The sequence below is a fragment of the Trachypithecus francoisi genome, unplaced genomic scaffold (assembly GCF_009764315.1).
Source record: "Trachypithecus francoisi isolate TF-2019V2 unplaced genomic scaffold, Tfra_2.0 Lachesis_group3, whole genome shotgun sequence".
Lineage (NCBI taxonomy): Eukaryota > Metazoa > Chordata > Mammalia > Primates > Cercopithecidae > Trachypithecus > Trachypithecus francoisi.
In genome coordinates this window covers 112,682,223-112,707,986 of record NW_022681468.1, presented here as the reverse complement: position 1 = coordinate 112,707,986, position 25,764 = coordinate 112,682,223, and the positions used below count along the sequence as shown (strand labels likewise).

Genomic DNA, 25,764 nt, shown 5'->3' with positions numbered 1-25,764 from the left:
ACTTAAAAAGAATGTACCTGGCTTGTGTTACTCACACAGTAACAAACAGGAGTCTGCCATATGTTTAGTATTTTTATAATCTGTAGTTTTTTTCCCCCAAACTGAATTTTTTTTTTTTTTTTGGAGACAGGGTCTTACTCTGTTGCCCAGTCCAAAGTGCAGTGGTGTAATCATGGCTCACTGCAGTCTCAATCTCCTGGGCTCACGTGATCCTCCTACCTCAGTCTCCCAAGTAGCTGGGACCACAGGCACATGTCACCAGACCTGGCTAATTTTTGTATTTTTTGTAGAGATGGGGTTTCACCATGTTGCCCAGGCTGGTGTCCTACTTCTGGACTCAAGTGATCCACCTTTCCTCGGCCTTCCAAAGTGCTGGGATTACAGGCATAAGCCATTGTGCCTGGCCTCCCAAACTGCACTTTTTAAAGGACTGATTAACTTCTCTACTTTTGTATTAATCAAATACATATATAACTGTACTTCAGAACTTTATTTTTATTTTTTTTAATTTTATTTATTTTTTTTGAGACGGAGTCTCGCTCTGCCGCCCAGGCTGGAGTGCAGTGGCGCAATCTCCCGATCTCCACCCACTGCAAGCTCCACCTCCCAGGTTCACGCCATTCTCCTGCCTCAGCCTCCCGTGTAACTGGGACTACAGGCGCCCGCCACCGCACCCGACTAATTTTTGTATTTTTAGTAGAGATGGGGTTTCACCGTGTTAGTCAGGATGGTCTCGATCTCCTGACCTCATGATCCGCCCGTCTCGGCCTCCCAAAGTGCTGGCATTACAGGCGTGAGCCACCGCGCCCGGCCTATTTTTATTTTTTTGAGAGAGATTCTTGCTCTGTTGCCCAGGCTGGAGTCCAGTGGCACCATCTTGGCTCACTGCAACCTCTGCCTCCCAGGCTCAAGTGACTCTTATGCCCTAGCCTCTCGAGTAGCTGGGATTACAAGCATGCATCACCATGCTTGGCTAATTTGTTTTTCACATTTTTAGTAGAGACAGGGTTTCACCATCTTGCCCAGGCTGGTCTCAAACTCCTGAGCTCAGGTGATCTGCCCACCTCAGCCTCTCAAAGTGCTGGGATTGCAGGTGTGAGCCACGGCTCCTGGCCATGTACTTCAGAACTTCTAAGCTGTATGAGATAGTCATTGCCTTAATACAATTTTAGCTAAAAGCAAATAAACACAGTATCTTTGTCTGAAGTCTCTCTCTAGTCCAAAGCGGGCTTCCTAAAATACAAAAGGAGCCTGAGAACCTGAAACTGGAAGTCAGCTGACTAGATGATTTTTAAGGCCTCGTTCCACTTCACTGTCTTAGGACTCTTTCTCACTGAGATACCTCTGTGTCCACACACACACACACACATATTCTCATGCCAAACCTGGGAGCTGCCCTTAATGCAGGACCACAATGTGTGTGACCCCATTCCATCAACAATGACTACAAAGAAGCTCCTGCCCTAAGGCAGGTGTCCATTGGAAGAACACTGAAAATTTCCAGCTGCTTAACAGTTTATCTTATCATGAAAGCTGCCATGTGAGTTTTAACACATAGTACACAGGCAGACAGAAGAATGTAACTTAAACAAAATTACTTATAAGTTTATTAAAATATTCTCTTGAGGAAAAAAGGCAACTACACTAGACATCTACTTGCAAACATGGATGAGGTTCAGAAAGTATTTAATTTTGCTTTTAAATAAAAAGAATATTTACCCCTCTACTCATACCAATAGTAAGGAACGGAATTCTTACTACTTGAACAAAGTTATCATTATACAGAGAAAAAAAAAATTCTCTTTTTCATATCAGCTCCCCTTCCCACTGGAACATCTTAGTGGGAAAATGACTGACCTTACTGTTTGTTCTTACACACTTGGGCCAGGCAACACGAGCAGATGACCTACCTGAACCCCAAATACCAGATACAGAGCTTCAGGGTTACTGAAGAGGGGTAATGTTTTTCCCAAGACAAGATCTAAGCTCTACGGCAGGGGCCTTCTGAGGGGAAGTATGCCCAACACTGAGCCAGAGCAAGAGCCCTATCCTAGTCTTTGCATGCAGTCTGAGCCATCACGGAGTAATTGGCTCAAGGGTCCTATTTCCATCCTTCACTGAGCATGAACATATACTTCAAAATACAAATGTGTTCTCCAAGCACTCTCACTAGTTCCTCTAGATCATGTGCAGTGCTAGTGAAGTCACGGAAATAGGCCAATCCTCTTGCTGAGGGGACCACCTGTAGCTCTGTTCTCAGGCTATAGCCTCTCCATGAGGCCCATAGCCCCTCGCTGTGGTTCTACGTGAGGGGTTCCTCACCCAGCAAACCCACTTCTCCTAGGGTTGGATTATATTTTCAGAGTGTCAATTCCTGCATGAGTGATTTCTGCATAAGATAACCTAGAAACGTGTAGGCAGACCCAGGGAAAAGACGAGACCAGGCCATGACCTTTAAATGTGGCCAAATGAGTATCAAGTGCTCATCATCTGTAATTCACTAATTAATATCATGAAAGTAATTTTTCTCATGGGAAGGTCAAATATGGAGGTGACGGCAAGAGAGAAGGAACACTCAAAAGTGGAATGTGAGGAGTGGGAAATAAGTGCTCTCCCTACACTCATCAGCTAAGGAAGGCCATTAACCCAAAAACACAGCAAGCAGAGCATTCTTATTGAGTTAGATAAGCTGGATATGAGTGCCTACTCTCCCCTGAAAAGCTCTAGCATTCTTGGCAAATTCCTGAATAAGGGGGTTTGATGTTAATTTCTTTAGGGTACTTGCCAAATATGATTCTAGGTTATAAATTACTTGAATCACTTTACATTGTGCATTAACTTAGCACATGAGATGCCAAAAACCATGTGAGTATTTTTTTTTTTTTTTTTTTTTTTTTGAGACAGAGTCTCACTCTGTCACCCAGGCTGGAGTACAGTGGCACAATCTATGCTCACTGGGTTTATGCCATTCTCCTGCCTCAGCCTCCCGAGTAGCTGGGACTACAGGTGCCCGTCACCACGCCTGGCTAAATTTTTGTATTTTTTAGTAGAGATGGGGTTTCACCGTGTTAGCCAGGATGGTCTCGATCTCCTGACCTTGTGATCCGCCTGCCTTGGCCTCCCAAAGTGCTGGGATTACAGGTGTGAGCCACGGCGCCCGGCCGCCATGTAGATATTTTAAAGACAATTTGGACTCTTTCTTAAAAGCAAAGTTATAATGCTCTATATAAACAACACATATCTAATCTTAGAGCAACTTAACCTTTAAGTAGGTCAAAATTGTGTACATATATTAACAGTATATATACAAACATAGACACACAAACACATGATGTTTTCTTTTAATAGCTTCATCCTTGACCAACTCTAAGAGTTTCTCAGATGACAATCTGGATAATAGCAATTTCTCTCAAGACCAGCTTACCTTAAATAAATCCGCAACTATTCCATAATCTGCCACTTGGAAAATTGGAGCTTCTGGGTCTTTATTAATAGCCACAATTGTCTGTGAAATAAAAACAAAGAGTTTTGACTTTTACCAAGAAAACATTCCACACAGACTGACAGTTCCATTTTAACTTCCCTTACAATATATTAACATTCTTAAAATGTCTAAAAATAAGATTTGATGCATCTGTGTCAATATTGTAAATTTATTAGAAATTTCCGGGTTGGGGCCGGGCGCGGTGGCTCAAGCCTGTGATCCCAGCACTTCGGGAGGCCGAGACGGGCGGATCACGAGGTCAGGAGATCGAGACCATCCTGGCTAACACAGTGAAACCCCGTCTCTACTAAAAAATACAAAAAACTAGCCCGGCGAGGTGGCGGGCGCCTGTAGTCCCAGCTACTCGGGAGGCTGAGGCAGGAGAATGGCGTAAGCCTGGGAGGCGGAGCTTGCAGTGAGCTGAGATCCCGCCACTGCACTCCAGCCTGGGCGACAGAGCAAGACTCCGTCTCAAAAAAAAAAAAAAAAGAAATTTCCAGGTTGGAACGTAATAAAATTCTCTCTTACCCACAACTAGCCCATCTCAGTACTAAAGAGTTTAAAATCTTTTTTTTTTAAAGTTCTTCTTTTGACTTACCAAAAAAAAACTGATTTTAGGTGAAAAAGTAATAAATCTATACCCAAATCCACAGCCTTTGTAGTGCAAACTATTTTGTCCTTCATTTATTATTTAAAAATTATTATTCTGGAGGACAGGCACAGTGGCTCACGCCTGTAATCCCAGCACTTTGGGAGGCCAAGATGGGCGAATCACCTGAGGTCAGGAGTTCGAGACTAGCCTGGCCAACATGGTAAAACCCGTCTCTACTAAAAATACAAACATTAGCCAGGCATGGTGGCGTGTGCCTGTAATCTCAACTGCTTGGGAGACTGAGGCAGGAGACTCGTTTGAACCCGGGAGGCAGAGGTTGCAGTGAGCAGAGATCGTGCCACTGCACTCCAGCAGCAAGACTCTGTCTCAACAAAAATAAAAATAAATAAAATTATTCTGGGATATTCTAACAATATGAAAGCTAAACTATCTTGTCAGCCTGTTATTAAGGGACGTTAAACAGCTTTAAGTCCTTATGTACATAGCAAATAGATTAATAAAACAAGCAAATTACTTATATCTCTTATAAAAGCTATCAAACATTTCTCTTATTTGCTATAAAAATATTCTTAAATGCAGGCCAGGCGTGGTAACTCATACCTATAATTCCAGCACTTTGGGAGGTGGAGGCGGGAGGATAAGACTGTGGACTAAAAATAATTCAAATCTCTAGAAGTAAAATTAAGTTTCTACCTACCTGGCATTGTATGTTGTGAAAACAGCTGGTATTAAAAAACACATTAAGTATTTTGATGTAGCCTGACTCATAATACAGGCTACATGATATCCAACATCTATGTATTTCCCTTAGAGGGGTTCCTCAGAGAGATGTGCAGAATATGCCAGAATGTCTAAGATTGGAACATGGTTATATAGTCCAGGTAACTGCTAATCCAGAGAAACATGCTACACACATTAAGATGCATGATCAGAGTCAATAAACAAGTTTCAAACATGAGCCTCAAATTCAAAGGCACAAGAACAAACATTTTAAATAGCAGATGTTGATTTGCATTGACGTGTTTGTCTTTTGGGAATGTGTAACCTGCTTCACGGCAATAAGCAGAGATTTGTTTAGTTATTGATGGTAAATTATTCTCCTAGAGGCCACTTAGACATCTGGGAGTTTAATCATCCATAAGCTTTTTTCATTGTACTATATAACAATTGTTATTATCATTATTACTTTGAGACAGAGTCTCATTGTGTTGCTCAGGCTGGAGTGCAGTTGTACAATCAGCTCACAGAAGCCTTGATCTCCTGGGGTCAAGTGATCCTCCCACCTCAACCTCCTGAGTAGCTGGGACCACAGGGGTGTACCACCATGCTCAGATAATTCTTTTATTTTTTGGAGAGATGGGGTTCTCACTATGTTGCCTAGGCCAGTCTCCAACTCCTGGGGTCAAATGATCCTCCTGCCTTGGCCTCCCAAAGTGCTGGAATGACAGTGAGCCACCATGCCTGCCTTAAAAGTTACTTTTAGAGAGAGAGCATATAACTGTGGGCAAGGAACCACTACAGTATTTAACAAAAAAGATGTGGGCTGGTTATTGTTCTTCGGATTATTAAAATAATATTTCTAAATAATCAATTGTAAAGAACTATGATAAAGTCTTGCTCGTATCCAAAGCTCTCTCAATAGCTCCTCGCAAGCTCAAGTTCTTCCTTCTTACAGAGCTTTGAAATGCATAGATTGTATTCAACCATATTATTATTATTACTTTTTTTTTTTTTTAAATGGAGTCCTGCTCTGTCGCCCAGGCTGGAGTGCAGTGGCGCAATCTCGGCTCACTGCAAGCTCTGCCTCCGGGGTTCACACCATTCTCCTGCTTCAGCCTCCCGAGTAGCTGGGACTACAGGTGCCCGCCACCACGCCCAGCTAATTTTTTGTATTTTTAGTAGAAACGGGGTTTCACCGTGTTAGCCAGGATGGTCTCAATCTCCTGACCTCAGGTGATCTGCCCACCTCGGCCTCCCAAAGTGCTGGGATTACAGGCGTGAGCCACCACACGTGGCCTCAACCATATTACTATATATTAGTTCAGAAATTGCTTTCATTAGATTCATTTGATTTAACAATCAAATCTTGAATTCCTTCAACTAAACCAGAATTCTAATTAAAATTGCAGCTTGTAGGGAATGCAACTGTCAGATTTAAACCATTCTAAGATCCCATTTTAGAACTTAAAACCAATACAACTAAAGACTATCTCCTATGCAGATAATGGGGTTATGACAACAGAGGACGACACAGACAACAGGACGAGACAGTGACAACAAGGGCTATGCCTTTTTCATTTAAGCACTCCCAGCTTCCAGTATAAGGAACGATCTTAATAAACATTTGTTGACTAGTTGGAGATACAAAGTCTTGGCTGACCCCCAACACCAGTCTCCTTACTTCAACTGTTCCCTATTTGCTCTGACGTACACTACCTAGTGTCTTTCCCACAATCCAGCCCTGTTGGCGTGGCGTGAGAATTTTCACTGGTATCTTCTTGACAGGCAGAATCTTTTATTTTTAGAGAAGCAGAATTCTAGCTATGTCTGAACTGGTCTGGCTAAAAATATACTTTAAGGCTACTGGTGCTGGAGTTTCTTTCTTTTTATTTATTTTTTCTTAATGCAGCAATCACATTCTCCCCATTGGCACTGCTGTTTTCATAGCTCAGTAAAGAAACCTACCATCCAACTGTAAAATCTGACTGGTTTTGGGCCAGTTCATTTAGAAGCTACAAAGAGGTAGTGCATGTATTTCAAGTTAGAAGAAGTTAAGCCTGTTAAAAGTTTTATTATCTTTTATATCAAGCTTCCATCTGAATGGATAAATGCAGGAATGTCAGAGGCATCTCTGACTTCATGAAAGACAAGTTCATAATTCAAACCATACATTATTATGCATGAATTAATGTGTCATATTCTGAAATATATGTTCAGAGTCATTACACAGGACTTCCAGAGTAGTCCAAGTAGCAAGTTAAAATCAAGTGTTTCCTGGCCGGGCACAGTGGCTAACGCCTGTAATCCCAGCACTTTGGGAGGCTGAAGTGGGTGGATCACGAGGTCAGGGGATTGAGACCATCCTGGCTAACACGGTGAAACCCTGTCTCTACCAAAAATACAAAAAATTTAGCCAGGTGTGGTGGTGGGCGCCTGTAGTCCCAGCTACTTGGGAGGCTGAGGCAGGAGAATGGCATGAACCCAGGAGGCAGAGCTAGCAGTGAGCCAAGATCAGGCCATTGCACTCCAGCCTGGGTGACTTCAGCCTAGGCAACACAGCAAGACTCCGTGTCAAAAAAAAAAGGGGCAATAAGTAGAGGAAGGAAACACTTGACTTTTTTTTTTTTTTTGAGACGGCGTCTTGCTCTGTTGCCCAGGCTGGAGTGCAGTGGCGCAATCTCGGCTCACTGCAAGCTCTGCCTCCCGGGTTCATGCCATTCTCCTGCCTCAGCCTCCCGAGTAGCCCACCTGGCTAATTTTTTTTTTTTTTTTTTTTTTGCATTTTTAGTAGAGACGAGGTTTCACCATGTTAGCCAAGATGGTCTCGATCTCCTGACCTCATGATCTGCCCATCTCGGTCTCCCAAAGTGCTAGGATTACAGGCATGAGCTACCACGCCCGGCCCCATACTTATTGCACTTTTGATAATTACTGAGATACTGAGATATTAAGATGGCCTGATGCTCCAACCCAAAATGTGTTGGTTATACTTTGATAACAACCCAAGAAGAGGGGCTCTGCTGATATATGAGATTGTGACGGTCAGAGGACTAAAGTGAAGCAGACAGAGAGAGAATCAGGGATCAAAACCTCAAAAATAAGTTAGACGTTCAGAACCTCATCAAATTGTTTAAGCCTCACATTTTCTATCCACAGATTGTCATAGCTGAAGGGCACCTTAGTGATCGTCATTCAATACCCACATTTAGTAGACAAAGAAACTGAGTTTGCAGACAGCACTCATCATGCATTAAGTTAGCAGTGGAGCTAATAACTCAGGTTCAGGCCTCTTTCCATGACACAGCACTGCCTCTGTGACCAATAATTTTTAAGGCAGTGAACGGTAGCTTTTATTTCTTTCGGTTCCCAGATCTATATTAGTGTGAATGGCTAGACTACATGCACCGTAACTACATGGAAATATACAAGGTAAGCCAAATCCCAAAATGTGGAAACGTTTTCTTTTAGCATCACTGATGTACAATTACCTTGCTGTCTTTCATCCCAGCTAAATGTTGGATGGCTCCAGATATTCCAACAGCAATATAAAGTTCCTGAAATAAAAGAGGTCATGTTATTAATACATATTTATATTATATAATACTTTCCAAAGTGTTTGCTCTTAGCAGCTTAAGTCTTAGGCAAAAGATATGTTAAATAAAACAGAGGCAAAATGTATTGCTTAAATTATGCTTTCCTTTTTCTCTGATCTCCTTAACCTACAGTTCTCTTTTTCCTGTGAATTTCTATAGCAGTGGTGGTATAATAAATATGTGGATAATGAGGATTACTGAACATTTACTATGTGCCAGACACAGTGTTAAGCATTTTACATCAAGCGTCTCAATCTCACAACAATTACCTGTGAGGTAGCATTTTTCATCTGTGGCACTCACTTGAAAATCACTGCACAACCCATACATGCTGTACATACCCATTAACAATTAACAACATACACACATTGTATATTAACATATAAACACATATACTCAAATATATTAAAATAAATTTGGACTTAGTTGTTTGGCTTGTTTGCCTCATCACAAAAGGGTATTTGTTAAAATGGTAATAAGGATATGTTTACTAAACTTTGTATTTACAAAAACCAGAAATACAAATCACTATCAAGAGATTTTAAAAACACACACACACACACACACGTTCCCTCTGAATAAAAAATAACAAACTTCTCAAAGGCATGAGCTGAACCTTTGTGTTTCCAGAGCCTAACAAAAAGGCCTCCATACCATAGTTTTTCGGTAAATGTTGATGATATTTGTACCTCTTCCTGCCCCTCTGCCCTCAATAATTACAAAGGGAATGACTGACACTGTTCTGTCTCCTTATCTAAAATTTTTACAGTACCTATGTTTGAAAATAAAAACACACTTCCATTATGAAAACTTTTAAGCACTTTAATAAGTGCTTAATTAGAAGAGCTTACCTGCTTCATTTTGTTTACCAGGTATAATTAAAGCTTCAATTGAAAACCTTTTCCCACACAAAAAATGAACAAACAAGTCCTGGCCTGGGTAGGAGGTATAACTAACATGTAACCAGACTAACACTAAGGTTTTGTCACAACTGACAGTAAAGTCTCTCCTCGATATGAATAATATGTGGAAGGCACTGAAGGTGGTTCTGTTATACTTAGTTTTCTTATAGAGCAGATACTGCAAAAGCCAATGACAGTGTCAAGGTGGTCCCACCTTGTTTTCTGCACTGCTTATGATCTCATTTCATAATTGCTCAATCCAAAATAAGAAAGCATTTCAACTAGGATCTGGAAATAATGTTATTGCCTCCAAATGTTATGATTTTTCATAGCACCTAAGTGTATATGACCACATACAAGTCAATTCAGGGCCTCACTTTTTCCAGTTGTAAACAGAAGAGGTACAGCTCCAGCACTGGTGCTTGTAAAGAAAGCTCCCCAGGATACTCTGATGTATAGCCAGAGCTGGAGAACCACTATAATAGGTAATCCCTCAGCTCTTTGGCAGCCTGAATCTTAGAACTGTCCAGCCCCCTGCAGTACTCCCTAGGCCTGATCTTTACAAGCATAAAGTGTCCAACTGCTCCTAGAGCAGCACCATGTAACCTGGAAAAGGAACCAATCTAGTCCCCAAAGTGAGTTAATTATCTAAAAATGCGATGAGCTTGTTTTTTTAATCAACTTGTTCTATAGTTACCAAAAGCCTGAAGACAAGAACAATTTGGGGTAATAAGACTGTGTCTTAGGGTGGGGAGGAATGCTGCAGAAAGTATGGATGAGGATTAAAAAGCAATTGCATGCTCTGTGATTCTACCTTGAATGCATCCAGTGTGTCAACTGTGATCCTACACAATGCAATAAGGCCCTGACATCATACTGTCTCTCACACATGGACACTAACATAAGTAGTAAACTTCTTCTACTACTTTCTATTTAAGATTTACAAGTAATTCAATAGTTGTTTTTTTTTTTGAGACGGAGTCTCACTCTGTCACCTAGGCTGGAGTGCAATGGTGTAGTCTTGGCTCACTGCAACCTCCACCTCCTAGGTTTAAGAGATTCAAGCGATTTTCCCACCTCAGCCTCCCAAGCAGGTGGGACTACAGGTGTATGCCACCCCACCCGGCTGATTTTTGTATTTTTAGTAGAGACGGGTTTTCACTATGTTGGCCAGGCTGGTCTCGAACTCCTGACCTTTTGATCCGCCCACCTCAGCCTCCCAAAGTGCTGGGATTACCAGCATGAGCCACCGTGCCCAGCCTTCAGTAGATAATTTTAAGGTCACCTCAGTTTATTCTGACTAGCATTTCATTCATGAAGGGACATTTGTTAAATTGTTAATCAAAATATACTAATGTTCATATTCAGAAAAACCCAGCAAACAAATTCTAATATAAAGTTTTTTTTTTTTTTTGAGAGGGAGTCTCACTCTGTCGCCCAGGCTGGGGTGCAGTGGCCGGATCTCAGCTCACTGCAACCTCTGCCTCCCGGGTTCACGCCATTCTCCTGCCTCAGCCTCCCGAGTAGCTGGGACTACAGGCGCCCGCCTACCACCTCGCCCGGCTAGTTTTTTTGTATTTTTTAGTAGAGACGGGGTTTCACCGTGTTAGCCAGGATGGTCTCGATCTCCTGACCTCGTGATCCGCCCGCCTCGGCCTCCCAAAGTGCTGGGATTACAGGCTTGAGCCACCGCGCCCGGCCTAAAGATTTTTAAAGCAAGCTATTTAGCTAGATACCATTCTTCTAGGTATATTCTCAAAGTAAGCACTGGAAAAGACCAATCGTCCTGTAAATGAGTCTTTCTGTCATACACATCTACAGTAAATTCAAGTCTTAAAAGCTCCATGTGCATTATAAAATGCTAATGAAAATGTTGATTCACTCTGGCAGTAAACATAAATATAATACAAATGAAAATTACTTAAAACCCACTGTGTCCCCAAAAATGAACTCCATTGACTTTACCTGTAAATGTCACTAAGGAAATAAGAGATTCTGGGCCAAAACACGCTGAAGGCAGGTGCTCCAGGGCCATTTCTACCTTTCTGATCACAATAAATGGTCCAAATGGATCCACATGACCAACAGGGCTTTATTTTACTGTCTTGCAAACATGGTCCTCTGAATAAATATAACAGCACTGAGACTATAACCCAGAACAAGTCCAGGGATTTTGGCTGCTGCTCTGAGGCTGATAGCTCTCTCAGGCAGGAAGAGAGGCTTTTTTCCTTCTTTTTAAAAAACATCTACAGGCAATTAGACTAATATCTTACTCTAATTCCTCATGGTTCAGAAAGCATTTTTGTATTTCAATAATAATAATAATTAGTATATACGAAACTCTCTACAGATGCTAATTTATGGGGCACATCAGATACTGCTTCACAACATAACAAGACAATCCCTTCCCTGAGGCACTTTCCTTCTAAATAAGATAGTAAGATAATTTGGAGAGAAAGTGAGAGATGCTGCCAGAGAGTACAGCAATTAAGGGTTATACAAGGTGTGGCGGGGGATGGAGGGAATTAAAGGAATGAACAGAAACAGAAAGAAGGAGGGATAGTCCTAGAGATAGGCCTCGTGGCTTTAGAATCTAGAAGAGTGAGAATTTAGAAGAGAATGGATCAACCCAGGTGGCTGATAGCAGTCTGGGTTGATCACTCTGTGATGCCAAGAACAGGGACTGTGCGGAGAAGTAAAGCCACAGGATGGGAAGAGGACCAGAGGTTATTCTGAAATATAGAGAAAGGATAGCACTTAACCTTAACACAAACAATGACTGGCAGAAAAAACCCACAAATACCTCTTCCTTTGCCAAAACCTATAGACTCACTCAAAGAACTCAGGGGCTGAGGTCTAAACTAGTTACAGTGGGCTAAGATAGAAAGGGCAGCAGGACTGAGAAACTGCTGCATCTGATGCGGTTTAACAGGTTTACCGTATCACTGTGGTTAAGAACCTAGCTTCTTGTAGCCTCATTGCCTCCATTCAGATCCCAGTTCTGCCATCTGATAGCTACATGACCATGGGCCATTCATTTAACCTCTCTGTGCCTCAGATTGCTTATCCAAAACACTGGAATTATAAGAACTCCTGCTTTATAGGGTTACTGTTGAGGCTCCAGTCCTTAGCATAGTATCAGATTTCCCAAGACACACTGATGTGTCACTCACGGGTTGAGGTTTGTTCAAATATTTGTTTTCTCAGCCCACTAGGTGGCCAGGTGGGCTCCTGGGGATAGTCTCAGGACTACCATGTACAGCTGAGCAGGCTGCACACTGAATAACTCAGAAGGAGGGCACCACTCATAACAGTCACTATAGCCCTGCATTTTTATTACAGTAACTTTCCAACAGATGGCAGTAAAGTAACTTGAGACAGGAGTACTTACAAAAGAGTTGTGTGGACTAGAAGTACTGGGTGGCCAGAATCCCGTGGTACAAATACTATAACTGTCTAAGTGTACCATAACAGGAAAGAGTTGAGCAGCACTGGGTAACTGATTTTACTGTTGTTAATCTTCTTACTGTATCTTACAGGTAATATAAAGATGACTAATTCTCTGTGTCCTGTCCTCAAGAAGCTCACAGTCTTAACAATTACAGGCTATGGCAAGGTCACAAAAATCTGTAATCCAATAAAGGAAAATGGAAAAGAGGTGTGATAGAGCTACAGTCTCTCATCAACCGCTCACTTTCCCACCTGCCACTGAGAAATGGAAACGCCATTAGGAGCAGAAAGCAGATTAGGGGACAGTATAACCCTAACCCTAACTCTAACCCTAACCTTCTGCCAAACAGGGGCCCACTTTTACCATCCATCCCCATCTGTTCCTGCTCCCTTAGTCCTTCAGACAAAAGAAGCTTTTAAAGCAGGTTTTAATGGTCCTGGCTTAATGATAAAACTGCATGTCTGAGAATTAGAGGGATGATTGGAATGAAATCTTCAGACTTTTATAGAAATTTGACCAACCTGTGGATTCAACATGGCTAGTGTTCTCTGGTGGATGATTGGGTTTTTGGCTGCTTTCTTCATAAAGTAAGTATATACGAACATCATTCCTGCTTTACCCAAAACACGTGCCCAAACCTGGAATTCTAAGATGTATTATCTGAGCTCTGCTTTTCCAGAATTTCGTGTAGAAGCTAAGGGGAAAACTGTCCTCTGTTACACTGCATTTTCGCTCATCACTGTTAAGCCCCAAACAGAGTTATTCAATATATCTATACTTATATATCTTGTAAGCCATATATTTAATGTTAAATTTTCTAGTGACCACATTAAAGTAAAAAGAAACAGGTAAAATTAATTTTAATAATGTAATCTCAGGTCAGACTAACTATATCTTAAGTACCCAATAATCACATGTGGCTTAGTGGTTATCATGTGTGCAGCACAAATCCAAAATAATCATATAACAAACTAAAGAGCCTTCTTGTAAACTCCACTAGGGAACTGTGGACCATGGTCTGGCAACACATCTAAAGATAGAATGGCATTGTCTTATGTGTTTGTGTTGCTTCTATTGGCTCAGAACAAGACCATTTACAGGTTTTTTTTTTTTTTTTTGAGGCGGAGTCTCGCTCTGTCGCCCGGACTGGAGTGCAGTGGCCAGATCTCAGCTCACTGCAAGCTCCGCCTCCCGGGTTTACACCATTCTCCAGCCTCAGCCTCCCAAGTAGCTGGGACTACAGGCGCCCGCCACCTCGCCCGGCTAGTTTTTGTATTTTTAGTAGAGACGGGGTTTCACTGTGTTAGCCAGGATGGTCTCGATCTCCTGACCTCGTGATCCGCCCGTCTCGGCCTCCCAAAGTGCTGGGATTACAGGCTTGAGCCACCGCGCCCGGCCCATTTACAGGTTCTTTTATGCTCAATGAGAACGTGAACCAAAAAGAAAAGTCAGCAGTGTGGCAGAGCTGAAGACTAGCATTAGAGGCAGCAAGATTAAACAAGAGAGTAGCCAATATAGAAAGTCACAAATAGATGACAAAAATCTATCAAATTTCAGGTGGTGTGGCCCATTATAGGAAAACCAAAAGCAGATTAAAACTACTGGTTTAATATGATGAGTTTATACTCTGAAAAAGCAACTCTCTATCAAATTTTGTTCTCCAGTAACTTATATTTATCTCTTAAAACTCTAGATAGACCTGAAAAATATTTCCTCAAAAACTCACAATTCTAAAAAAGATGTAAAAAGTATCTAAATTATGTGAGTCAAAAAAATTAAAATGGAAATTTAAAAATACACGGAACAAAACACCAAAAAAGGGAGGGTATATCAGAACATGTGGGATGCAGCTAGAGTGGTATTTAGAAAGAGTGACTGATTGATTTTGAGACGGAGTCTCACTCTGCTGCCCAGGCTGGAGTGCAGTGGCACGATCTCGGCTCACTGCAACCTCCACCCTCCTGGATTCAATTTTTGTGCCTTAGCCTCCCGAGTAGCTGGGATTACAGGAATGTGCCACCTCGCCTGGCTAATTTTTGTATTTTTAGTAGAGATGGGGTTTTGCCATGTTGGCCAGGCTGGTCTCAAACTCGTGGCCTCAGGTGATCCACCCACCTCGGCCTCCCAAAGTGCTGGGATTACAGGCATGAGCCACTATGCCTGGCCATTACTTAGAAAGATTTATAACCTCAAATGCATATTAGAAAACAAGGATGATGGAAAATTAGTAAGCTCAGATCTCAACTCAAGAAAGTTGAAAATGAGAAGGTAAAATAAACCACTACGTTATTCGATTGTTACAGTTAAATAAGTAAGAGCTGAGTTCAGATCCTGACTCTCCCACTTACCAATCTGCATTCTTGAGCAAGTTATTCAATCTCTCAAAGGCTCAATTGCTGTTATGTGTAAAATAGAGACAAATACCTGCAGCTAATGGGATTGTTGTGATGATGAAAATGAGATGCACATAAAGTACTCAAAATATTTGTATAATGCTATTATTTCTAAAATGATCAACAAATCTCTAAACTAGAAGGCATTTTTAATGTTATCGTTCTAAACAGAAAAGGAGACAGCCAACTGTCATAAATTTCACTTTAAAATGGTAACTATTACTATCTATATACCTATAGTCAAGAAAGTTGTTACTAACTTGATACAATTCTTTCAGGGGAGTGCACTGGGGAAAATTTTCTTTGATAGCTGTTAGTTTCTTCATAGAATTTAGTACTGACCATAAGTTAGAATTTCTGCCCAGCTTCCTAGCCAGTGCTTGCCTAGGAAGTTGGGGTGATTTCTTTACAGATTTCTAACACAATCTTTGTGCAAGGATACATATCCCAGATGCAGGTACTAAGACATATCAAGTTGATCATACTAGAAATGTAATACACATGAAGTTGAAATTATGTGAGTTTATGATATAAACTCATGAATTCACATTTTTCTGGAATTGGAACAGTATTCTGCCTGCAGCAACTTCAGATCTGCTTTACTTTAAACAAAGTAGAATGGAGAGATTTACACGTTTACTTTTTGTTTATATGAAATATGAATATGAGTAGGGTGGTTAAATCTGGAGCATTCAGAGCACAAATACCATGTCAATATTGTTCCCTCTCTTAAAAAATCAGGTTTTAAACTTCTTTTCTGCCAAAAGTGTTCCTTTCTAGATACAGGTAGGGAAGGAACATGAAAAATTACATTTCTTTAAATAAATAAAAATTTAAACACATCATGTAAGTGGTTCTATCTAGAGTTCAGAGATCCAATGTTATGTGTGCTCAAAAAAACAATACCCCTAAGACTTCCTCAACCAGGACAAGAGTTTTACAGTATGGCAAATGCTTTCTTAACCTTCTTTTCTCAATACACTACACAGCCATAACCTTAAACAGCAACTGTTATAGCTAAAACGTAATACACATATACATATATATAACAAATGCCAGGTTAGGAGTTAAATGAATTTATCATAGCAAATAATGAATGTGTCTTTGGGAAGTAGATTAACCAAACTATATTTTCTAATTATTGGAGCCTCCTGTGCATTAATATTGCTATATTTCATCCTGCTGCTCACTTAAAAGGCCAAACTATTTCCTTTGTTTGCCAAATCCTGTTTAAGTCTCTTCGCTTTTTGGAAGAGGCCCCAAAATTCAAAGCACAACTATCTGTGGCTCTTTTCTCAAACAGCTCTCTGCCTGTATTATGAAATTATCAGGTAGGATTCTGGCTAAACTGAGTTTCACATGAAGGGAAGATTTTACCCATACTCTTGGTTTAAAGCTCAAATTATATCCCATCCATCAGACAATGCCCCTGTACTAAGATTAGCTCCTGTTTTATTAGAATTCAAGACAGCACACTAGTCATCACAGCTACATGTACTGTCTATGTTACACCAGTAACTATGCTGTACTTTATACACATGACCTCACTTAACTGTAACAACTCTATAGGGTAGAAATGACTCCTATTTTATAGAAGAGAAAGCAGAGGCTCAGGCAGGCTTCCTGAGTTGTCCAAAAGTATACACACCTAGTAAAAGGCAGGTTCTCCCTCCCTAGCTTTACTGAGGTATATTTGACACATAAAAATTATGTATATTTAAAGTATACAATGTGATATTACTTTGGTAGCCATTATGAAATAATTACCACAATCAGGCTAATTAACATATCTATCATATCAGTTACTTTTTGTGGTGAGAACACTTAAGATTTACTCTCTTAGCAAATCTTAAGTATATAATCCACTCTTATTAACTATAGTCACCATTCTGTACAATAGATCCCCAGAATTTATTCATCCAGCATAACTGAAATTTTGTATCCTTTGACCAACATCTCCCCATTTCCCCCACCTCCCAGCCCCTGGAAGCCACCATTCTACTCTCAAAAGGCAGGCTTCTTAACCTAGGTTGATTCTAAATTCAGCACTTTTTCTCTACCACATATGACTCAGTATTACTACTGTATTGGTAATATGCTTTAGCTGAAGTCACTAATCTGTTAAAACTCCATGAAGTATATTTATCTTAAAGAAAAATCCCTAAAACAAGATGAGACCTGGTGAAGAGCCAACTGAAGTTTGTATATATAAATATATATATAAAGTATTGTCAATTTTAGCTAACATTAGCTTTTACTCCATGTTACTAAAAGTATCAGTTTGTAAGTTAGCTCTGGGTCTCCTTATCATGAATAATGACAAGCTACACTGTTTAGATTTATTGCTCTATCAACCACTTGCACGTCAATTAGAAAGCCTCTAATGCACACCCACCACACACATGCACCAGCTGGAAGCCCTTCAAGGAGACTGACTCACAAAACAGGCAAGGCACTGAAATTATTTTTGTTGTTGTTGTTGTTTCTTTAATTCATGTAACCTGTACTGAAAACTAATACTTTTCAGCTAAAGATTTTGACTTGGCTTTCAATGAAGTCAATATCTGGTTCAAAATAACTGCTAAAGGGAAATGTCTAGAGGCAAAGCCAGAAAATGCATTTGGAAGAAAAGCAGGGGCCCTCATCTAGCCTCTGAAGATTTTTCACATGAATGGAGATTCCATGGCTCAGTAGATGGACTTGGTTCTTTTTAGTAAGAGAATATGTAGCCAAAGATTCTTTGAAATCTTAAATTCAAATTAATTCTTAGATATAAGGTCCTCCATATTATTTTAACCAGTCTATCTTTTCTCCCAGGAGGTATAGGGAACTAAGTAAATGTCTTCTTCATGTCTAGTCTAATATGTCCAAAGCAGGTGGGATGTATATCACTAGCATACACTTCATTATGTACCTATTTTTTGTTCAAAATATAAATTTAATAAGCCAGTTGCTCAATTACAAGGTTAAAATAATTTTTTAAAAATAAGGACATTAACTATATTGTTAAATGCAATTCAAAAATGTAAATGTAAATCAGAAAAAAAGTGAAATTTCAACCTTTGGTCTCTTAGTAATGTTTTTTAATTGCAGATTTCAATTATGCAAGATGTACAGGATCTGAAACAAGTTTTCTTTTTTCCTTAAGAGAATAGTTTCGGCCGGGCGCGGTGGCTCAAGCCTGTAATCCCAGCACTTTGGGAGGCCGAGACGGGCGGATCACGAGGTCAGGAGATCGAGACCATCCTGGCTAACACGGTGAAACCCCGTCTCTACTAAAATACAAAAAACTAGCCAGGCGAGGTGGCGGACGCCTGTAGTCCCAGCTACCCTCGAGGCTGAGGCAGGAGAATGGTGTGAACCCGGGAGGCGGAGCTTGCAGTGAGCTGAGATCCGGCCACTGCACTCCAGCCTGGGCGACAAAGCGAGACTCCGTCTCAAAAAAAAAAAAAAAAAAGAGAATAGTTTCACATTAAAATATAACTTCAGCTGTGCTCAGAGGCTCACGCCTATAATCCCAACTACCTGGGAAGCTGAAGCAGGAGGATTTCTTGAGATCAGAAATTTGAGGCTGCAGTGAACTATGTTCATGCTGCCATACTCCAGCCTGAGCAACAGAATAAGACCCCATCTCTAAAAATATTAATAATAAATTAAATATAATTTTGATATTTAACTATTTTATAATTAAATGCTTTGCATTTATCTAATTTGCTTCTATACCAGTTCAGAGCTTTTCCATTGTGGGAAAATATACTTTAAGTGTACCTGAAATTATTAAAAGTATAGTATTATATGCTTACCTAAAACTATTCAGTTAATTTACATTGAAATATTTGTGTATATGACATCAAAATACTTGAACATGTAATCAAGTCTATTACAAAGCTTTGCATTTTAGCAGGTCAAATACAAACTTTATTTGAAGGCTGGGTGCCGTGGATCATGCCTATAATCCTAGCACTTTGGGAGGTCGAGGTGGGAGGGTCGCTTGAGGCCAGGAGTTTGAGACCAGCCTAGACAACACAGCAAGACACCATCTCTACAAAAAAACAAATTAGCTGGGCATGGTGGGACACACCTGTGATCCCAGCTACTTGGGAAGCTGAAGCAGGAGGATCTCTTGAGCCCAGTGATAGGTGACAAAGTGCTAGCAGCCCTCACTCTCAGCACCTCCTCGGCCTCAGCGTCCACTCTGGCGGTGCTTGAGGGGCCCTTCAGCCTGCCGCAGCACCATGGGAGCCCCTCTCTGGGCTGCTGAGGCCGGAGCCCCCTCCCTCTGCTGGCCGGGAGGTGTGGAGGGAGAGGCCTGGACGGGAACCGGGGCTGCGCGCTGCGCTGGAGGGCCAGTGTGAGTTCCTGTGGGGCGCCCACTCAGCGGGCCCCACACACGGAGTGGCCAGCCAGCACCGCCGGCCCAGGGCAGTGAGGGGCTTAGCACCCGGGCCAGCAGCTGTGGCGGTTGTGCCCCGTCCCCCAGCAGTGCGGGCCTGCCCGCACTGCTCTCAAAGTTTCGCAGGGTTTGGCTGCCTCCTGGCAAGGCAGGGCTCAGGACCTGCAGCCCGCCATGTCTGAGCTCCTCCTGCTGCAGTGGGCTCCCGCGGGTGGCCTGAGCCTCCCCTATGGGCGCCGCCCCCTGCCCTGTGGTGCCAGGTCCCATCTACAGCCCAAGGACTGAGGCGTGCAGGCGCAGCTGGGGACTGGTGGGCAGCTCTGCCTGCAGCCCTGGTGCAGGATCCACTGAGTGAAGCCAGCTGGGCTCCTGAACTGGATGGGGACTTGGAGAACCTTTATATCTAGCCAAAGGATCATATGTGCACCAATCAGCACTCTGTGTCTACCTCAGGGTACTCTGTATCTAGCTAACCTAGTGGAGACTTGGAGGACTAGCACTCTGTGTCTAGCTCAAGGATTGTAAATGCACCAATCAGCACTCTGTGTGTAGCTCAGGGTTTGTAAATACACCAATCAGCACTCTGTGTCTAGCTCAAGGTTTGTAAATGCACCACTTGGTACTCCCTATCTAGCTAACCTAGTGGAGACTTGGAGGACTAGCACTGTGACTCTGTGTCTAGCTCAAAGATTGTAAATGTACCTATCTGCACTCTGTGTCTAGCTCAAGGTTTATAAATGCACCAATTGGTACTCTATATTTAGATAACTCTGTAGCTAACTAGCACTCTGTGACTCTGTCTAGCTCAAGGACTGTAAAGGTACCAATCAGCACTCTGTCAAACCGGACCAATCAGCTCTCTGTAAAATGGACCAATCAGCAGGATGTGGGTGGGGCCAGATAAGGGAATAAAAGCAGGCTGCCCTAGCCAGCCAGCCAGCCGCAACCCACTCGGGTCCCCTTCCACACTGTGGAAGCTTTATTCTTTCGCTCTTTGCAATAAATCTTGCTGCTGCTCACTCTTTGGGTCCACGCTGCTGTTACGAGCTGTAACACTCACCACGAAGGTCTGCAGCTTCACTCCTGAAGCCAGCGAGACCACGAACCCACCGGGAAGAACGAACAACTCCACATGCGCTGCCTTTAAGAGCTGTAACACCAGTACTAGGAAGATCTGTAGCTTCCCTCCTGACAGCGAGACCACGAACCCACCAGAAGGAAGAAGCTCCAGACACATCTGAATGTCTGAAGGAACAAACTCCGGACACACCATCTTTAAGAACTGTAACACTCACCGCAAGGGTCTGCGGCTTCATTCTTGAAGTCAGTGAGACCAAGAACCCACCAATTCTGGACACACCAGGAGGTTGAAGCTACAGTTGTAGAGATGTGATGGCATCACTCCACTCCAGCTTGGGTAACAGAGTGAGACCCTGTCTCAAAAAAAGTTTATTTGGCCGGGCACAATGGCTCACACCTGCAATCCCAGCACTTTGGGAGGCTGAGGCGCGCGGATCACGAGGTTAGGAGATTGAGACCATCCTGGCCAACACGGTGAAACCCCATCTCTACTAAAAAATACAAGAAATTAGCTGGGCGTGGTGGCGGGCCCCTGTAGTCCCAGCTACTCAGGAGGCTGAGGCAGGAGAATGGCATGAACTCGGGAGGCAGAGCTTGCAGTGAGCCAAGATCGTGCCACTGCACTCCAGCCTGGGCGACAGAGACTCTGCCTCAAAAAAAAAAAGTTTGACTATCAAATTTTTTTTTTTTGAGATGAAGTCTCGCTCTGTCGCCCAGGCTGGAGTGCAATGGCGCGATCTGGGCTCACTGCAACCTCCGTCTCCTGGGTTCAAGCAATTCTCCTGCCTCAGCCTGCCGAGTAGCTGGGACTACAGCAGTGTGCCACCACGCCCAGCTAATTTTTGTATTTTTAGTAGAGACAAGGTTTCACCATGTTGCTCAGGATGGTCTCGACCTCTTGACCTCGGGATCCCCCCCACATCGGCCTCCCAAAGTGCTGGGATTACAGGTGTGAGCCACTTTGCCCAGTCAACTATCAAAATTTTTTTATCAGCAAAGTTCTTTTTCTTTTTGAGACAGAGTCTTGCTCTGTCGCCCAGACTGGAGCGCAGTGGTGTGATATCTGCTCACAGCAAGCTCCGCCCCCCACGTTCATGCCATTCTCCTGCCTCAGCCTCCCGGGTAGCTGGGACTACAGGTGCCTGCCGCCATGCCCAACTAATTTTTTGTATTTTTAGTAGAGACAGGGTTTCACCGTGTTGGCCAGGATGGTCTCGATCTCCTGACCTCGTGATCCACCCACCTCGGCCTCCCAAAGTACTGGGATTACAGACGTGAGCCACTGTGCCCAGACAGCAAAGTTCTTTAATTGATTCAGGTCAAAACATGCTAAATTATACATTTCTAAGTAGAATTTTGGAGTTGTAAGGAACCTTTGAAATTATGCTCTTTATTCCATCAATGATAAAAATCAAGGCCCTGGGAAACAGAACTTCACTTGAACCTAGGTCTCCTGACTTCCAAGTAGTAGTCTTTCCACTCACCAAACTGCCTCTTTTCCCAAATCACTAAGAGCTGGCCATTGCTTACACATAGCCTTTCTTGACATTTAATCGTAACTTCTATGTCAAGAAGTTTATGAGAGCTACAAAGCAACCAGAGGAAACCAATTTGAAGATTCCTCAAGAAGTTATACATAGAACTACCATATGTCTCAACAATTCCAATCCTAAGTATATATTCAAAACAACTGACAACAGGGACTCAGATACTTGTATGTGAATGTTCACAGCAGCATTATTCACTATAGCTAAAAGGTGAAATAAAACAATCTAAGTGTCCATTGACAGATGAATGGATAAGCAAAATGTTTACAGATGACTGGACCATAAAAAGGAATTAAGTTCTGATACATGATACAACATGATGAAATGTGAAAATGTGCTAAATGAAAAAAGTCATCACAAAAGGACAAATTGTTTGATTCAACTTTATGAAATATCTAGAATAAGCAAATTCATAGAGACAGATAAGCAATTACAAGGGGCCAAGGTAGAACGTAATAAGGAGTTATTGTTTAATGGGTATAGGATTTCTATTTGGGGTGATTAAAACTTTCAGAAATAGAGTAGTGATGGTTGCACATTGTGAATGTAATTAAAGTCAATAAATTATACACTTAAAAATCGTTAAAACAATTGGGTGTGGTGGATCACACTTGTAATCCCAGCACTTTGGGAAGACGAGGTGGGTGGATCACTTCAGGCCAGGAGTTTGAGACCAGCCTGGCAACATAGTGAAACACTGTTTCTACTGAAAATTCAAAAATTAGCTAGGCATGGTGGCACATGCCTGTAGTCTCAGCTACTTGGGAGGCTGAGGCAGGAGAATTGCTTGAACCTAGGAGGCGGAGGTTGCAGTGAGCCGAGATGGCACCACTGCACTCCGGCCTGGGCAGTAGAGTGAGACTCCATCTCAAAATAAATAAATAAATAAAAATCGTTAAAACGGAAAATTTTGTATTTTACCACAATAAAAAACCACTAGAAACCCTGACAGAAACCGTCACAGAATTTCCCATGTTCAAAAAAACTTCCTTCTAGAATCTTGTGGTAATTATTAAAAATTATTAACATACATTTTAAAATGATAAAGAAAACCAGGTACAAAATTTATAGAAATTCACTGTACTGTCTTCAAAATTTTTCTTTAAATCCAGGCTGGGTACGGTAGCTCACGCCAGTAATCCTAGCACTTTGGGAGGCTGAGGCGGGTGGATCACAACGAGGTCAGGAGTTTGAGACCAGCTTGGCCAACATGGTGAAACCCCGTCTCTACTAAAAATACAAAAATTAGCCAGGTGTGGTGGTGCACACCTGTAATCCCAGCTACTAGGTAGGCTAAGGCAGGGGAATCGCTTGAACTCGGGAGGCAGACGTTGCAGTGAGCCCAGATCGTGCCACTGCACTCCAGCCTGAGTGACAGAGCAAGACTCCATCTCAAAAAAACAAAAAACAAAAAAAAAAAGTTTTTTTCTTGAAATCCAAAATCGTTCTCAAAATTATTATTATTATTAGTTTTTTTGAGACAGAGTTTCACTCTTGTTGCCCAGGCAGGAGTGCAATGGCACAATCTCAGCTCACTGCAACCTCTGCCTCCCAGGTTCAAGCAATTCTCGTGCCTCAGCCTCCCGAGTAGCTGGGATTACAGGCATGTGCCACCACTCCCAGCTAATTTTGTATTTTTAGTAGAAATGGGGTTTCTCCATGTTGGTCACGCTGGTCTCGAACTCCCAACCTCAGGTGATCTGCCCGCCTCAGCCTCCCAAAGTGCTGGGATTACAGGCATAAGCCACCGCACCCAGCCCTCAAAATGTTTATTTAAGAGAAAGATATCTGAGTTGTGAAGTTCAGACCAAAGACTTATGAAAAACTCATTGAAGCACCTTCTAAAATTATAAGAATTGTAGTAGAACTTGTAATATGGAAAATAGTAATGCCGGCTAAAAATAAATTTACTATGCAATCTAAGATCCTCTAAAATAATCTCACTTTAAGGAAGTGGAGTATACCCTCCTGCCCCAAATACTATTTTCCAAATTTCCTTTCAGACTAAATTTGGTTAATATTAATATATAGTTAAATGATGTTATTAAACTCTTCTTCTCTATACCTTAGTGCTTGTATCTTTGGCCCTGAAGTGAACACAGTACTGAATTACATATGCTAAATGACCAATTATCCACTGAATCAACATTTTCTAATACAGTGTCTCATGTTCTTTGACATTCATGTGCCCATCATACCTGAAACTATATGAGAAAATATATTGGTTTTTATAGAAAAAAATATTAAAAACTACACAGAGTAAGAATAGAAATTTAGAATAGTTTTATTTCTTTCAAGTTACCACACCAACACAGCTACAACAAAGATCTGCTCTCTACTCTCATTGATTTTCATGTCAGCTGTTAAATTAGATTCACTATCTACAAGACATGTCAATTTATCATTATTAGTGGCATGCTTTTAAACAGTTACCATATATATGTAAAAAAGAATTCAATACTCTCTGAAACTTACAATTCTTAACTTTATATAATAAAATGATAATGGATAAAGAACTTCACTGATATTGGACCTCTGGAATAAATGTTTAGAGAAATCAGTCTAGTAAAAATTAGCTGAGAAGACAAACCAAAGATATAATTAAAACTCCTAGTTTTTTGGCAATTCAGTTTTTAACTATTGTACAACCAAATAGTTTATATATACAAACCACAGTTTATAAATTCTACAACTTCTTTGTCATTTTAAACTTGACTGTGTGGGCTTTAATCATCCAGGCCATGTAATTACCTTTAAGAAGCATGCTTAGGGTGTTTTCTGGACTACAGGTCCATACAGCATTTCTCTCTGTCCTCTTGGGAACAAAACATCAATTGCTTTCAGCTAAATGCACTCACATATGAATATTTCAGTACAATTTAATGCTTCTATACCAACCCCAAAGGAACAGAGCATCAATTTGTGAACACAATTCTCTTGGAGTTAAAAGCCAAGCTAGATAATGCAGTATGAAAGCAGCTGTCAATCTTCAGCTTTTTAGCAAGTTAGAAGGGCAGCCCATAAATTCAGTCCCAGCTGTATACAAGTAAGTCTATAAAGTTTGTTCCTACACAGACTTTTCAACAATAGTGAATTTTCAAAAGAGAATCCAGAAACAAAATTTATTATCTTGATACATTTTTCAAAAACTGCTTATTCATCTGTTAACTTTAAACTGACTTCTATTCACTTAGTCTCATCATTATGAATGGACAGTTGGTCTGTTAGTAAAATACCAAAATATACACAAAATAATCTACTCCCACTAAGAAGTTGCACTAAGCGTAAGAACACATTTCCCTGGCATTAGATAACAGATTCTTTAATAATTGCAATATGCTTGTATGTTCAGATGGTTAGGAAGGTAAGGTGAGCACCATCAAAAAAGCTAATAGAAGGCAATCTAGAAATAAGTATTAAATGGAAACTACCACCAAATATGCCAATCCTTAAAAGGCCATAGAAATTAAATGCTAGTTGTAGCGTAAATCTGAGACTCTATGAAGTTCAACAAATATTAATGTGCTAACAAAATCCAGTAAGTGTGTCAAACCTCAGGTAAAGAAATAAGAATTCAATGCCTGTTCA

The 25,764-nt window shown here is 41.4% G+C and overlaps 1 protein-coding gene across 2 annotated transcripts in view; it reads right to left on the bottom strand.

The window, feature by feature from the left end:
- The window catches only part of ETFA (electron transfer flavoprotein subunit alpha), a 105,899-nt gene that overhangs the window by 6,394 nt on the left and 73,741 nt on the right, over window positions 1-25,764 (bottom strand). For both annotated transcript variants that reach the window (XM_033189319.1, XM_033189320.1), the window contains 2 exons: window positions 8,306-8,371; window positions 3,425-3,505 (listed from right to left, as the gene is read on the bottom strand). In XM_033189319.1, coding sequence (XP_033045210.1) covers window positions 3,425-3,505; window positions 8,306-8,371 — 147 coding nt within the window. The remainder of the gene's footprint in view (window positions 1-3,424; window positions 3,506-8,305; window positions 8,372-25,764) is intronic.